At 37.7% G+C, this 16,912-nt stretch overlaps 1 protein-coding gene across 10 annotated transcripts in view; it reads left to right on the forward strand.

The window, feature by feature from the left end:
- senp7.L (SUMO specific peptidase 7 L homeolog) overlaps positions 1–16,912 on the forward strand; it is a 47,345-nt gene that overhangs the window by 18,940 nt on the left and 11,493 nt on the right. For 9 of the 10 annotated variants that reach the window (XM_041580806.1, XM_041580808.1, XM_041580807.1 and 6 more), the window contains 6 exons: positions 385–536; positions 1,360–1,705; positions 4,918–5,048; positions 10,570–10,695; positions 12,860–12,893; positions 15,527–15,703. In XM_041580806.1, coding sequence (XP_041436740.1) covers positions 385–536; positions 1,360–1,705; positions 4,918–5,048; positions 10,570–10,695; positions 12,860–12,893; positions 15,527–15,703 — 966 coding nt within the window. The remainder of the gene's footprint in view (positions 1–384; positions 537–1,359; positions 1,706–4,917; positions 5,049–10,569; positions 10,696–12,859; positions 12,894–15,526; positions 15,704–16,912) is intronic. The other variant, XM_018244709.2, reaches the window with a different exon arrangement.

The following is a 16,912-nucleotide window of genomic DNA, read 5'->3' on the forward strand; positions in this document are numbered from 1 at the left end:
GGTACTGAAGGATAAGGGGCAATAAGCAGCCTCCCATCCGCACATAGACCTCTAATTACTCTGCTGTAGCTACTTTCTTATTTGGCTCTTTTTAAAAGGAAAAAATGCTGTAAAGAGAGCTATTAAAACAAATGTTCATTAGTTCTTTTTATAAATTGCATTTGTTATATAACATAATCCCCAAGACTAATATACAAGGCTATTTTTTTATTATGGTTTTGACTTAATCTATTCATGGGGAGAATGATTTTTTTTTTCAGCTTTACTAAATTTCCCATCCAGCCATGGGAAAGACGTCAACCAATATGATGAATCACAAGGGTGAAGGATTTTACTGTTGCTGTAACGAATGCAAAAGTATAACTTATTTTTATTCTTCAAAAGGAATTCAAGAGCCATTTCTGCAAAGTAAAGCATGCAGAGATGTCAGTAACACAAGCAATTCATCCCAAAAAGAAGCTAATATGAGCAACAGTAGAAGAAGGAGTTATTGCGATCAAAGTGAGAGTTCTCGAAAGGAAGCCGAACAACAAAAGGTAAGAGCAGTGTACGTGGAACAACTTTTGCCAAAAAAGCATTTAGAGTCATTTTTTAACGTTGGAGCTTTCAGAACTGCAAATGGGAATGTCCTGCATATTTTAGGGATGCTTGGGTATATAAAAAGGCATTGCTATAACAAATCAAATGTTTGCCACAGAGCTAGGGGCCCATTCACTTAGCTCAAGTGAAGGAATAGAGGAAAAATTGTTTGAATTTCGAATGGTCGAATATGGCTACTTCGACCATCGAATGGGCTTCTTCGACCTTCGACTTAGAATCCAACGATTTGAACTAAAAATCGTTTGACTATTCGACCATTCGATAGTCAAAGTACTGTCTCTTTAAAAAATTCTTCGACCCCCTAGATCGCCACCTAAAACCTACCCAGGCCAATGTTAGCCTATGGGGAAGGTCCCCATAGGCTTCCTAACAATTTCCTGATCGAAGGGATATCCTTTGATCGATAGATTAAAATCCTTTGAATCGCTCGATTCGAAGGATTTAATCAAGTTCGATCAAACGATTATTCGTTCGATCATAGGAATAGCGCTAAATTTAACTTTGGTCGAATATCGAGGGTTAATTAACCCTCGATATTCGACCCTAGGTAAATGTGCCCCTTAGTTTTTTTGGGTTGAACCCAAAAAGTCTTAAAACCCCTTGCATAAGTTTAATATTCTGTACATGATTTAGCTCTGTTATTATACTCCCTACTCCTGAAGAAGAAATTTATTTGTACTGCACACAGTACCTCCGACACTTTTATAAAAGTTTAACTACATAATATTCAGCACAAGTGAATTATGTTTTTATCTGTAGAAAAGTCCTGTGAATATGATTTCCTCTCCAAGTAAAAGCAAACGTGACAGAACATACTGTCAAAAGCGTGCAGAACAGATGCAAAGCAAAGCACATTTACTGCCACAAGAAGATTCTATCTGTGTTAATGCCTTGTCTGTGGAAGAAAACTTGCAGTTATCTACAGGCACACCTGACATTGGAAGGACTACTTCATCGAAAAGCAACAATGGCACCACATTAACTGATGATATTTTTGACAGCTGTAATTTTGATGAGCATTCATCAAATAACCTGCAAGTGTTGAGCAAAAGAAATGTGAAAACACGTCATTCCCATAAAGAAACTCCATCTTCATTAGAACCAAGTAAGAATTATACTTACATTAATCTTGTGTTGACTGCTATAACAATAAACCATTGTAAGTTATCTGTTACATTTGTGACCAACATTTACATGCAGAAAATAGAGTTTGTAATTTCTTTAGCCTTTATGAAATGCAGGAGGTAGTGCACATTTAACATACAACTGTCATGTATACATTGGTTATTGGTTTAAAAAGTTGTAAACCGATTGTGCTTCCTACTTTTGGTATCATGATTTCTTAAATAGGCTATCACAGACGTGATGAGCTGATATCTGTGCGTAAATTGGGCAGATATTTATTGGGTTAAAAATCCCTGCATGTTGATGTGATCCTTGTGTAGTTGGTCTCCATAGACCAACACTTTTGCGTTTATTAAAATATAGCTAAAGGCCAGACATATACCCTTGCTTTTGGCCATGTTATTCGCAAAAGATTTGACCGACACTAAGCCCTTTGTAGTATATGCAAAGTTAACATTAAAAAAGCATGAAATGTGAACATAAAGTTTCACGTTTGCGTAGAGCTATAAAGTCACATGACTTTTAAGGGTTTGTATTTGGGTTGTCTGAACACCTAGGATTTGGAATAATCCAAATCCTCAGTGTGCTGGGATTCAAGTGAATCCTAGACTGAATCTTGGATTTAAGAATGGTATCCAACTGAAGCTTGGACCTCAAAATAATATCCAGCCATACCACACATTCAATCCATTGAACACAGATTGAAGCATGTAGGGAAGGGTTTTGGTATAGAGAATGTTGATGGGATAATGTTTGCAAACAAAATCCTGCAAAATGTATATTATTTTATGTTTGTTATTTTGTAAGTCATAAAAACAGAAACTATATTTTCTCATATTTCAGGGAGACACAAGCAGTGGAGGGTTTTATCTGCATTTTGGGAGGAAAGAACACTAAAAAGACAATGGTTTTTATAGTCCTCCCCTGGGAAGCTTAAGCTATGGACACACAGGCTGTTGTCAGTGGCTCTTTTCAGCCTGCTTAATTGGGCTGACCTCAGCCTGTGTGTGACTGCAAAGTTAGTCAGACTGACAACAGCTGCTGATCACCGCTGACAACAGCCTGTATGCCCATAGCCTTATACACCTGTTCTTTTAGTGTACCTATGGGAGGAGGTTGCCTTTGAGGCAGGAACTCTCATTCAGCCCCCACTGAGCTTCACAGGAGGGCATGAGTTTTGCCTCAGTCTCTCCCTGCACTACACAAGAGGGTCGGGGGTTACTTCTGGGGATCATGTAACTAAAGATTAGGATCCCATCTATGAACTACAGAAGACTAACATCTCTTGCATTACCCCCCCCCACACACACACACACATACACATACTCACTGCTAATTGCCAAACACTGTTTGGAACAGGAAGGGAGTGTTAAGCAGTGGTGGATCTGTTTAGCACTCATATAGACTACTTCAATTATATCTTCACGCTCTGGCTTCTTCCCACTCCCCTGCCACCAGGTGGCCAAAATATTTAGTCAGATGTGAGGCTCCTTCTACTGCCTGTGTTTCTCCTTCTATGGCAAGGCAGGATGTAAAATTGTGTGCTTCCAAGCTGGTCGCTTTCTCCACACAACAACTCTGCTGCTTCCTTTCAGATATCCACTCTCCCTCTCCCCACTTCCATCTTCATCCCACTCTCCATCTTCAGGAATCTTCAGGAGATTGCTCTCTTGCCATGGTCCACCCTTCAGTGTTTTATGATCTGCTGCCACCTGTCTTACATTGTTAGTGGTGAAAGCACTATTGCACTTTCTGCACTAGAAGAGGTGAATTTGGTTCTTAAATTTACCAGAGGTGGCTTTTTGGCACCCCAGTAATCGCCCGCTGTAGCGTTGTCGCTACCTCTGCATTGTTATGAATAGTGATCTTAAGCCAGTATCACTCAATTGAGCCCTATTGTCCCCCCAGTTCTCACTGGATAACTTGCGTCATTTTCAGTGGTTTCCTCTAGCCTTCATATTTTTTCCACCATGGCAGATCCCTCCATGGATGTAACCACACTGTGCACAGATGAAGTTTAAGGCCTCAGCCTTTTCTACACAGATGTCCTTTGTTGCCTGTTTCTGCTCTTGTGCCAGGCTTCCTTCAGGGCATCCTGAACCTGAAGGTTTTTCTATCCCTGAAACAAAAAGCTTAGATGGAAGACTTCTTTCTTCTGAGATGTGTGCTCTCACCTCTTAACTAATGCTTGGGTTTATTCCATCAAGTTTTGCCTCCCTCCTCCAGACATATTTCTTTTCCCACCCACCACCAGTCCACCAGGCAGGGTAGCTGTCCAGACCAGGCCGGGTTGATTGTTCCTGTTCCCAGGAAAGAGAAGAGACAGGGTTTATATTTGATCCTCTTTGGCATTCTGAAGTAGGATAGAGGGGTTTGCCCCATCCTGGACCTCAAGTGACTTAAGTGACCCTCTAGGAGGGGTTGTCACCTGTGCCTGTGTCCACATTTTAATGAAGAGAGAAAAGGCAAGACAAAAATCCCATTATTTAAAGTTATACAATGCAATAAAGAACAGAGCACCTCTAAAAAAGCAGTGTCTGCACTATATGATGGCATAGTGTATACAATTTTAGTGGTCTTCGAGTGCTGAGACTTTATGATCACATTGAGTGTGTGGTAAGTTTAATACACCATAGGTGCCATGTTCGATTTTCAGACACTCCATGACTATGCACCTTTAGTGCATTTATTATTATTACAGGTATTGGAACGGAAAACCTGTTAACCAGAAAGCCATCTCCCATAGACTCCATTTTAATAAAATAATTAAATTTATTTAAAATTATTTCCTTTTCTCTGTAATAATAAAACAGTACCATGTACTTGATCCCGACTAAGATATAATTAATCCTTATTGTTGGCGACACAATCCATCCCCCATTCAGAAAACCCCAGTTCCCAAGCATAAAACACCACGGTGTTTACCTAAAACATACAGACTGCATACAAAAGTAAATGATTCAAGGAGGTACTGAAGGCTCTGCTCATTTATCTGCATAATGCCAGAAAATGGTGCCTCTGAGTACAAGACTACAGAGGGAGTAATTATGTATGGGGTTATTTGTTGCTAATAAGGTCATTGCTATAAATATATATCCTATCTTTATAATTCCTTTTCTTTGAATGATAAAGTTTCTTTTTCTTATTAGAGTGATTTGTTTTAATTTTTTTTTATAACCTCAATTCTTGAAGTTGTGCTTTCAAGTGACGAAGAAGAAAGGAACAATGTAAAAACTACAGAACCTGTCAATGTTTCTGTTATTGAAAATCCCTTGATTGATGTGAATGAAGGCACAGCACAAGATGAGGCTTCAAAGCTTACGGTATGTAATTGTATGCTTTCTGTGTGACTGATAAACCTGTACATAAGTAAACTGTTGTCCAATTTAAATGAAAGCATAAGAAAGAGGGACATGAAGGGGTGTATTGTAAGTGGGGCAGAGTATCCAAAGCAGTTAAAAGCAAACTAATGGGGCCGATTCACCAAGGGTTTAATATCGAGGGTTAATTAAATTATATCCTTCGAATATCGATTTTCGGATTTTAGCGCAAATAGTTCGATCGAAGGAATAATCCTTCGATCGAATGATTAAATCCTTCGAATCGAACGATTCGAAGGATTTTAATCCAACGATCGAAGGATTATCCTTCGACCTAAAAAAAACTTAAGGCAAGCCTATGGGGACCTTCCCCATAGGCTAACATTGAGTTCGGTAGGTTTTAGATGGCGAACTAGTGGGTCGAAGTTTTTTCTTAAAGAGACAGTACTTTGACTATCAAATAGTCGAACGATTTTTAGTTTGAATCCTTCGATTTGAAGGTCGAAGTAGCCCAAAAAACACTTCGAAATTCAACGTTTTTTTACTTCGAATCCTTCACTCGAAGTTAGTGAATCGGCCCCTAAAATAAAATAATGCTAGTAATGCTGTATTTTGTATACTAAACATGAACTTGCTGCACCAGAAGCCTAATAAAACAAATGATTTATGCTTTCAAAGTTGCAGGGGGGTCAACATCTTGTAACTTTGTTAAACATCTTTGCAAGACCAAGACCATGCTCAGTGTGGTCTGGGCTGCTGCTTAGGGATCGTCATAAATTATCAAAACGGCACAAGTCAAATAATATCTGTCATAGGAGCAGATACCGTAAGAATATACAGACAGTACTAGGTCCTGTGTTGTCATGTAATCTAATGTGGATTTTATAGTTTTTGTATTGTTTAATACAAACTTTCTCCAACTCTCCAGAATCAGTTGCAGAAAAAAAAATCCTCCAAACAGACATTTTTTAATTAAAGTATATTGGAGATAGGTATCTTTTTAATTAAAGAAAGTAAAAATTGGATTTTATTTTTTTTGTCTTTACATCCCCTTTAATCTTTGAAGGAATGGGTGTATAAGGCATGCAGCAGGGGTACTACTCTCAGTTGTAACCAGAGAAACACAAATAAGGCTAATTTAGTGAGTTGCCATTTATAAGGGGGTAGGCATGTGGAATGGATTCAGAGGACGCACCCCTGCCCATTTCTTTGTAAATACCTCCATATACAGTAGCTATGTGTTCATTTTTATTAATATGATAAAAACTGTGTTTCAGATATGTTTTAATTTGACACCAGTCTACTATAAATTATGAGATTGTATATTATGTTCTGGGTAATTTCTGTAAATCTGAAGCTGTAAATTTGCCAAACATCCTCTTTTAGCTTAGGTTTGCAGTGATCAGGGACATTTCTTTCAGTGGCCACAGACAGAGACACCTTTTGCAAAATAAAAATAAAGTGTTTGGTTCTCACACAATATAATATCAGTCGTGTCGTTTTGGATCAACGTTGCCACACCATGCGACAATGATTTACTTACCTTATTTACATTGCATGCGATTTGTCGCAGCGCGTCGGATCGTGCCGAAATCATCCGTGTAGTCCTACCCTAACTGACTGGTTGAGAAGTCAGGTTGGCAAAACTCAGGTTTAGAACCTTCAAGTGACAATTAGCAGCCCTTTTAGAGATATACCTATCAACATGGCCTATAGGTAACTTTTAATGTACATTAATATTTTGAAGAGTACTTTTTTAGTGTTAATATCACTTTAAAGGAGAACTAAACCCTAAAAATGAATAGGGCTAAAAATGCCATGTTTTATATACTGAACTTATTGCACCAGCCTAAAGTTTCAGCTTCTCAATAGCAGCATTGATCCAGGACTTCAAGCTTGTCACAGGGGGTCACCATCTTGGAAAGTGTCTGTAACACTCTCATGCTCAGTGGGCTCTGAGCAGCTGTTGAGAAGCTAAGCTTAGGGGTTGTTGCAAATTATCAAGCAGAAAAGGAGGTCAGTGTGAAAAAAAGCTGATGCTATTGGGTGGAATATTAAATTCTGATGCTAATTGCACTGGTTTCTGTGATGCCATGTAGTAACTATCTTTATTAATTACTAATCAGCCTTATATTGTGACATTTCTACTCTATGTGTACTGTATATTGTGAGTCAGTCCCTAAGTTCAGTAACTGACATCAGCACAGAGCATGCGCAGTGAATCAGCAGAAAAGAAGATGGGGGCTACTGGGGCATCTTTGGAGACACAGATCTTTACTGCTAAAGGGCTTTGGTTGCCTTCAGCTGGTACAGAAGACAAAAACATTATGTACAACATTTTTTAGCCGACTTCTTTAGTTTAACTTTCCTTGTCCTTTAAAGGGGTTGTCCACCTTTGAGTTACCTTTTAGTATGATGCAATTCATTTTCATTTTTCATTATTTGTGATTATTTAGCTTTTTACTCAGCAGCACTCCAGTTTGTAGTTTCAGCAATCTGGTAGCTAGGGTCCAAATTATCCTAGCAACCATGCATTGATTTGAATAAGAGATTGAAATATGAAAAGGAGAGGTCCTGAATACAAAGGTGCATCATTAAAAAGTAGCAATAACAATACCTGCAGCCTTACAGACCATCTGTTTTTTAGATGGGTCAGTGATCCTCATTTGAAAGCTGGAAAGAGTTAGAAGAAGAAGGCAAATATAAAAATAAATAATGAAGACCAACTGAAAAGTTGCTCAGAATTTGCCATTTTACTACATACTAATGGGGGGTTGTAATATGTTTCATTACCGCAAAAAAACTTTTGCAAAGACCATTGTAAATGTTAGTGACCATTTTTTACTTCCTTTTTTGACTGATTACAGACCTCAATGACTGACTTCCTTGCAAAGTTTGCAACCAAATGGCTTTTGCGAACATTCGCAGTGTGTGTAATAAAATTTCGCAATAGCACCAAAGCAGGTGTTCGAAGAGAACTAAAGCTTAATTATAGAAGTAGGCTAAAAATGTTGTATATTATGCATTGGTCTTCTGTACCAGCCCAAATCTACCACAGCCCATAAGCAGGAAAGGTCTGTGTCTCTAAAGATTCCCTGGTAGCTCCCCATCTTATTTCCTGCTGATTCACTGCACTTGCTCTGTGCTGCTGTCACTTACTGAGCTTAGGGACCTACTCAAAATATACAGAACACATAGAATACAAATGTTACAATATAGGACTGATTAGTAATTAATACAAATATGTACTACATGGCAGCACAGAAACCAGTGCAACTAGCATCAGAATTTAATAATCATCCTTGTAGCATCAGTTTATATTACAGACAAACCATTTTCTGCTTGATAATTACGACAACCCCTAAGCTTAGCTTCTCAACAGCTGCTCAGAGCCCACTGAGCATGTGAGCATCGCAGACACTTTCCAAGATGGTGACCCCCTTTGACAAGTTTGAAGTCCTGGATCATTGTTGCTATTAAGAAGCTGAAACTTTAGACTGGTGCAATAAGTTCAGTTCAGCCATATTCATTTTTAGGGGTTAGTTCTCCTTTAAAGTTAAACTTTGCTTAGCGATGTAATATTCACAGCGAATATTACATTGAGAACAGCGCTAAACATTTGCAAAAACACCATTTTAAATATCTTTTGCGATTTTTAATTACATTCCCCCTTAAAAGTTAACTTAAAGGTGAACCACCCCTTTAACTGGCAAGTTCCTACTTTTTTTAAATCACCTTTAAGCTGATAAAATGTATCAGATCTGTTAAACTGATGTATGTGCTCTTTCAATATTGAAAAATGTATTTATATGTTCTGCTAAATCTGTTGTAGGCAGCAGTGTGGTAAATGTAAATAAGCCTTTCAGATAAGAGGTAGTCGTTCCGGCCAAGTGTAATGATACTTGATGTTTTGTCTCCCATGCAAAAATTCCTTGTCATTGTTGGAACTGAGAATTGCTGCAGATAATACACTCAAATCATGAGTACATGAAAATATATACAAAGGCATTTTTGTGATTACTCAATTGGAAAAAAACGATGTGTCATTGCCCTTAGAGTGCATGGCTTATTAAGCAAGTGCACTGCCCTTATTTTTTCCTAAACTCACTACTTTACATAATATTAGCACATTGTATTCTGACTTAACTAACCACTTAAAGGGTGGTTCATCTTTGAAGTTATATTTTGGTATGTTATAGAATGACTAATTATAAACAACTTTTCAATAAAATGTTTTCTTTTGTATAGTTTTTGAACTATTTGCCTTCTGACTCTTTCCAGCTTTCAAATGGGTCACTCACTGACTCCATCTAAAAAAACAAATGCTATAAGGCTACAAATGTATAGTTACTGCTACAGTACTTTTTGCTCATGTTTTCTATTCATGCCCTCTCCTGTTCGTATTCCAGTCTCATATGCAAATCAATGTGTGGTTACTAGGGTAATTTGGACCCTAGCAACCAGATTGCTGAAATTGCAAATTGGAGAGCTGATGAATAAAAAGCTAAATAACTCAAAACGACAATGATACAAAAATAAGCAATTGAAAATTGAATATCATTCTGTACGTCATACTAAAATTTTATTTAAAGGGAAGGTACCGCTTTAATGTATTAGGGACATTATTTAACCTCATATCTGTTAAATGTAATCTTTCAAAAAGAACGAGCAAAAACAATTGCCTCAAACAATCCACGATCTGCAAGTCAGATAAACTGATGCAGATTCTATTTACAAAATTGCAACAAATTAGTGTATTGTTTGCCAAGCATACTTCCTCAATTTGTTGCTAGCTGACCAGCTCAAAAGGTGATTGCAACAAAGTGTATAAAACGTAACGTTTACTGTTTGATAGCGTTAAAACATGTTGCCCAATCATATACAAACTCACTGCTTCACAAATGAAGAACAGTGCAGGACTGTGTCCCTAAAAATACAAATAAATTAAAAACTGCATCAGGTGGAAAGGTGGATTAAATTCCAATAGGTATTGCTTGCTTTCAGAATTTTACAAACTCAGTTGCCTAATACTGCCAAGTGAAATAGTAAGTGCAGTGCTGTACCCAAACCCTCCCTTCCAATGTGCCCACACGCACAAATCTGCCTGTCTACGTGGGGACAAGTAGAAGCTATACTCCCCACCGTCCACCTATGGCACCCTATGCATTTCGCTGACTGCTCAGCTTCATCAGGGGCATAAGTGATGGGCGAGATGTGATTAGAGGTTTAAATAGGCTATGGATGCTCAGTGGTTCCGGGTTCACTTTAGCCCGGTCCCGCGTGGTTCCGGGTTCACTTTTTTGCATATTGCTTCCGGTATCCTGTTTGCGTAGCCATTGGGTTATCCGGAAGTGAGGTGCCAAGTTAGAACATTAACTGTTATGCGCATGCGTTGCCCATACCTTATTAACTACGTGTACTGCTTACTGCAGAGTTTATTGCGTCTGTCTATGGCTATTTTCTCACAAAATATACCTTCTCAATGTATCCAATAACTTTTCTTATAAATGATTTTTGGTTTTAGAAACATTTTGTACTTGCTGAAAAAGAAACATTGTTAAGTCGTCAAACAGAAAATCAAGTCTTAGATTTAGAATTTATGAATGCGTACATTGGCAAAAAGAAGGGGCGAGCAACTGGCCCTGCTAAGGTAAGTACTGTACATTTTTATGTTTATGTGTTTTAATTGTACCATTTCATTTAAGATACTTTAAAGAAGCATGTTACGTTTATGGCTAATGTCCACCCTGCTCCCTAACCAGGAATGAGTATGAGAGTAAAGGGAAAACATTTGTGTCTGTCACCCTTACATTGCAAAGAAAATCTAGAAACTTCCAGTGTAGAGAACCCAGCTGAACTCTCTGCATCAGTAAATATGGTTCCTTTGCATTGCTTGATAAATAAGGAGAGTTGGTCTAAACTATGTACATCTTTTAATGTGCTCTACATGGGGGGAGCATACACATAATGCATTCTCCATTCGTACTGTTTATTCCAATGCAATTTAAAAAATATGAAATGAAACATTAAAGGAACAGTCCAGCGTAAAAATAAAAACTGGGTAAATAGATAGGCTGTGCAATTTATAAAAGTGTTTCTAATATAGTTAAGTAGCCAAAAATGTAATGTATAAAGGCAGGAGTGACTGGGTGTCTAACATGGCCCCCCCTCAAGTCTCTGGTTACTGCCTGGTGACCAATCCGTGGAAACCAACAGAGCTGCAAAGCAGGAAGTAGTGTTCTGGCTATTATGTTAAACATCCAGTCACTCCAGCCTTTATACATTGCATTTTTGCCTAACTAACTATATTAGAAACATTTTTTTTTATTTTGCACAGCCTTTCTATTTATCCAGTTTTTACATTGAACTGTCCTTTAAGTCACATTCTAATTCCTCTCTTGTTTATACAAAGGACTTTTCAGTGAACTGCAGATTTGTTTTGATTGTTCTCGTACATGTCAGGAAGTAAAATGTTACCAGTTTTAATATCAAAATTTGGTTTAAGTATAGGAAATAACAAAAAACATGCATATTTCATAATTGAAACAATAGGCAAAAACTATGTGGAGCCTAGACGGCCGTTTCACTGCAAACCAAAGCTTTATCCTCCTGATAAAATTATGTTATGAAGTGAAACGGTTGTCAAGGTGTGTGGTGGTGCCCCCCTCTCTGTTGCAATGACTGGTATCCAAGTGAGCGGATGATATTCAGCTGCATGTGACTGCCATACTTTTCTCCCTTGAGTGCCGGGATTTAATTTAACATCTAGTGTATGTGACTAAAACATAACGTGTCATCTGGGCAATAATTATCACTCTACACTTGTACACAATGTACACCTAATTTATTGCACACGAATCAACAGAGAAGTTCAATTTCTATGCAAAAACAGAGTTGTTTGTGCAGCAGGATTAATTGACACACTCCCTGGAGACTTGCTGCCTTTGTCCCATGCCATCCAATGTGCGCTAATTAATGGAAAGGTTCAGTCCTCCTGAAAATTGTGCAAGTGAGTTGTAAAATATTCCGTTCAGTGATTACTAATAAACAAATGGAAATTATTCCTATTTGAAAACTGGGCAAGCAAGTGTGTGATCTAGTAGCACCATTTTCTGCTTATCTGCTTATTGGAACCATGAAAACCTGGCCGTAAGCGCTTTTTTTTTGGGGGGGGGTGGAATTATGAGAGAGAGAGCAGATATTTCATGTTGTGTAGGAGATGTTACATTTGTTTAATCCACCTGCTTTTGGGCTGGCCCCTCCTGCGATTGGCTCTGTAATTGATTTTATCAGTTCGATTTTTAAATATTTGCTGGCAGAGATATTATACATATTGCCCTTTTTCATACATATGACTAGTGTTGATCCTTATATTGGCCACCCCAAAATAAAAATATGCCCAATAAAAGAAAACTTAATTTTAAGCAACTTTCCAATATACATTTATTAAAAATGTTAGTGCTTTTAAAGTTATTTGTAAAAACAATTGCTATTGAAAGCAGCATTTGCATAACTCCTGCTTGCTACTTTTTAAACAATATTGCAAAAGTCTTGGTTCCCCAGCAAAAACAGGACTTGTTCATTAGCTGGTTTGTCTTTTTTTTGTTTGACATTCCATTTTTTTTTTGTTTACATTGTATTTATGTATGAGGGACACACTGGATGGCAATATCTCTGATTAATTAACTTACAGTAGAGAAATCTTATTAGTATGTAAATGTGACAGTTGATTAGGCAATTTCCTTTCTCAGCCAATACATTTGTTTAACCCTAAATTAACTCTGCATTTCTTTCTTTTTTCCTCTCTTCTCAAGTTTACTGCTAAATCTATTAATATACCACTAAGAGGTAAGAACTTTAACATAGTCCTTTTAAATACTTTTTAGTAGATTTAAGGCATGGTGGGTGGTCCATATTATGGAATCATTAATGAAAACCCAAGGTGCTATTTTGAACAATAGATAACTCTACGTATATATTAGCAGTGTTTCAGTATGTGGCTTCCTAAAAGTGTTTTGTACCAATAAAATCTACTGGTATTTCCCATTATTTTTTTTATCAATGTTTATTATCAATTTGTCTGATTCGTAGTTTTACTATGAATGATAGGTTAAACTCAATAGGACATCTATGGGATCATCCTCCTGGCGTGTCCTATCCCCAAATTGCCCATACTCCTGCAATGAACAGTTTCTGCACTTTATTAATTTTTTATCCACTCAAAGCAAATGTATTTTCTGTGTTACTCACTGCATCTTTTATTATTAAGCCAAAAACATATGATCTAACTGGATAGATCAAATAATGTGCAGAAACTGTTTATCTCATACTGTTTTTAAACTGCACTGTTTATTGTAAGTAGGAGGTACATATGTTTGTCAATTGCACACAACACAAAGTACAATCAATCTATGTCCAAATTGTATGACAAGCTTATTGCATACCCAAGCCCCAGATAACAATTAGGGAGATGACTGCAGGCAGTAGAGAGCAGGAGAGAGTTTATCAGGGTGGGTGGGAGGAATCTTAACACTGCAGCAGAGCTGATCAAGCAGGGTGGGAGAGAGTTGTGAGTAATGGCGTGAGGAGTGAGGCGTGCAGGTCGGGTGGGAGGGAGCAGGGAGAAATCTAAAAACCACAAGCAGGACAGAGCTGAGCAGGAGAGAGTTGAGCAGGGAGGGTGGGAAGGAGTCTGGAGAAAATAGAACGCTACAGACAGAAGAGCGGCATATACTGTGGGTGGGCAGACAGACCAGCTTGGCAATTAAAGAGTGAGTTGACCACCACGTGTCACAAGAAACTCCTCCTGTCCAGGCCCGGGTTTGTGGCGAGGCCACAAAGGCCCGGGCCCGAGCCGGCAAAATATTAGGGGCGGCATGCGGCCCAGCCACTTTATGGGGCGCACAGCTCCCCAGCGCTCGCGGGGAGTCTCTGCCCCCCATGCACAGTGCCTGCATAAACCCTGTCTTTTACCTGGGAAAGATCCAGCGGCCACAAAGACAATCAGAGAGGACTCAGACAGAAAATAGAGGAAAGGGGGTGGAACTATAGCGACTTTCTCTGCCTGCCTCCCACAAAGCATCAAGTACTGATGTAACTAACTACTAACTAGAGCTACCAACATGAAATAAGCCACCTACAGGCCTACTGCATGGCTTAGTCAGATGGATTATTGAGTTCAATCTGCCACTTCTTACTCTTGGTAACTTTTGGGGGGTTATTTACTAAAACCCAAATTTATCTAAAATTTTATATAAAAAAAAACCCTGCTACCAAACTTTCATGCTCGATTTGACCTTATTCATTAATAAACTAAACAAAATTAATCGGAACACGGAAAAAAATTGATAAAATTGTGTGAAAACCAGAATTGCTCTAATTTTTTGGGCTTTGTTCCCCCTAATTGCTCGGTTTTTTTTTTTCCGAAAACCCAAAAAAGTCAGAATTTCATTCAAATCCATCCGAAGACCACGATAACTGAAATTTGGGATAGGTGCCCATCCCATTGATTTATACAGGACCACGACAGGTCTAAGATGGCAGATTTTCAGATTTGGGCTTTTTGCAGCATTGTGGTTTAAAGGGGACCCGTCACCGAAAAAAATGATTCAAAATCCTATTTTATCACATTAGTCAAGCAAAATTAACTTTAATTACACAATATAAATTATTTGAATCTTGTTCCTTCTGTCTGGGAATTCATAATTATAGCAAACAGGCAGGAGCCATTTTGTGGACACTGTTATTAAAGCAAGCCTTGCATCATCTCAGAATCTTGTTTGTGCACCAGATTGGGGGACCTGATGTCCATCCCCATGCACTGGCTACACAATTAAAAGGTGAAGAGAACGGGGGGAATGTGTGGGGAGCAGTGACATCTAGGAAGTGCTGAATGGAAAGTGAAAGTAATTGTTTGCCCTGCCTCTATGCCTAAGGCATTGGGGGGGGGGGCAGACAATATTTGATTGACAGCTGATATTTTTAAATGAGCTTACAACCGCTATGAATGCTTTAATAAAAAATAGAAATTGGATTACATATTTGAAAAGGACTTTTATTATACAGATTTTTGTGTAAAGTTTTGCCCCAAAAAGCCAGACCAGAAAAATTTGAGGTTTAATAAATAATATAAAATATATATATAGCTGAGTATGAGAAACAACACTCATCAGTGTATGTGTAAATTTTTTAGATTGAATGCAAACCAACTTGTGCATACCTGAATAGATATAGGATATTCATAAAAATACTTTTATATATTAGAGCAATGCGTACGGTACTTTAGCTATCATTTTCCATGAAAATATTTTCCAATATATATATTATCTAGCTAATAGGCGTTTCTAGAGACAGAAAGATTACAAAATTGTTTTTATTTATATTAGGGGCTTCAGTATGACTGGGCCATGAAAAATTTGCAGAGGTTTGTCAGGTGATGATCAGTGCAATGATTTGCCAACATGACTTTCTTTTTATTGAAGTGACCCTGCAAAAAAATTCTACAATTTCAGTCAGTACATCGAAACTGTGCAAATATGGTGTGTGGGAAACAGACAAAGACTATGTGAGGAGCCGTGCTATAATCTTCCTTTGGGTGTCTTCCGACTATGTCCAGCACATAGAAACACAGTTGGGAACAAGCAGCAGAGATGCAGTGTGTAAGTAAGAGATTGCTTGCCTTTTGCAATTTTTGTAGATCTGCTTCTGATTCAAAAGTAGAAAAAAAATTATCATTTGCATTTTTTATTTTCCGTAGAACTCTCGTCTACTGAATTGTATTGCATTTCAAACTATGCCAAAGGCCCACAGTTCAAAAGTCAATGTTTGGCATAGCTGAACTTCATGTATTCATGACTTTTTTCAATTTAACAAGCTGTATTACAACACTTTATTCCCATTTGCAATCTTATGAAATAATGTGTTGACTGCATTTTGCCAGGAGTAAGGGAGCAGCCACATTACTGATGTTTAGTACAAGGTTGAACCTTGTTATCCAGAATACTCGGGACCTGGGGTTTTCCAGATAATGGATCTTTCCATAATTTGGATCTTCATACCATAAGTCTACTAGAAAATCATGTAAACATTAAATAAACCAATAGGCTGTTTTTGTTTCTAATAAGGAGTAATTAAATCTTAGTTGGGATCAAGTACAAGGTAATGTTTCATTATTGCAGAGGAAAAGGAAATCATTTTCCAAAATTTGGATTAATTGGATAAAATGGAGTCCATGGGAGATGGCCTTTCTGTAATTCAGAACTTTCTGGATGGGTTTCCAGATAATGAATCCCATACCCATATGACTATTATGCAGCCATAAGGAAGCTTGTTAACTGCAAAAGTTAAAAAAATTGTCAAAAATGTTTTGGCTTTTACAAATAACATCTTTCTATTGCTTTAAATGCAAGTAGGCAGAGAAGGAATCTATTTAACTTATCAAAAGCTATTTTCACTGACTAGCAGCCTGTGATTTGTCAAATAATCATGTCTAATAATGCATTTCCCTGCTTTTAAATTTTTCTGCATTTTATATCATTTTATTCTGGTCCACTGAAAAATGTAAAATGGGGCTTCAACTGAATATGCCAATATATGTGGAGAAAAGTCTATCCATTATCTTCCACTCCCTGGGAGGGGGGTGCCCTATCTGTAAACAAAGCAAATTTTGGAGAACAATGCATACTTTACCATTAAAGGATAAGTAAACCTTTAAAATAAGTGAATAAAATTGATGAGGGGGCTATTCTAAGAAATGTTGCAATATACATTCATTATTTATTTTGTTTTTATTCCAAGATATTATGGGATACATGTACTGTTAATATACCTCTTTCTTTCTCCTGACAACTTCCTTGACTACTTAGTGG

This window comes from Xenopus laevis, chromosome 2L (genome assembly GCF_017654675.1).
Source record: "Xenopus laevis strain J_2021 chromosome 2L, Xenopus_laevis_v10.1, whole genome shotgun sequence".
NCBI classification, from domain to species: Eukaryota; Metazoa; Chordata; class Amphibia; order Anura; family Pipidae; genus Xenopus; species Xenopus laevis.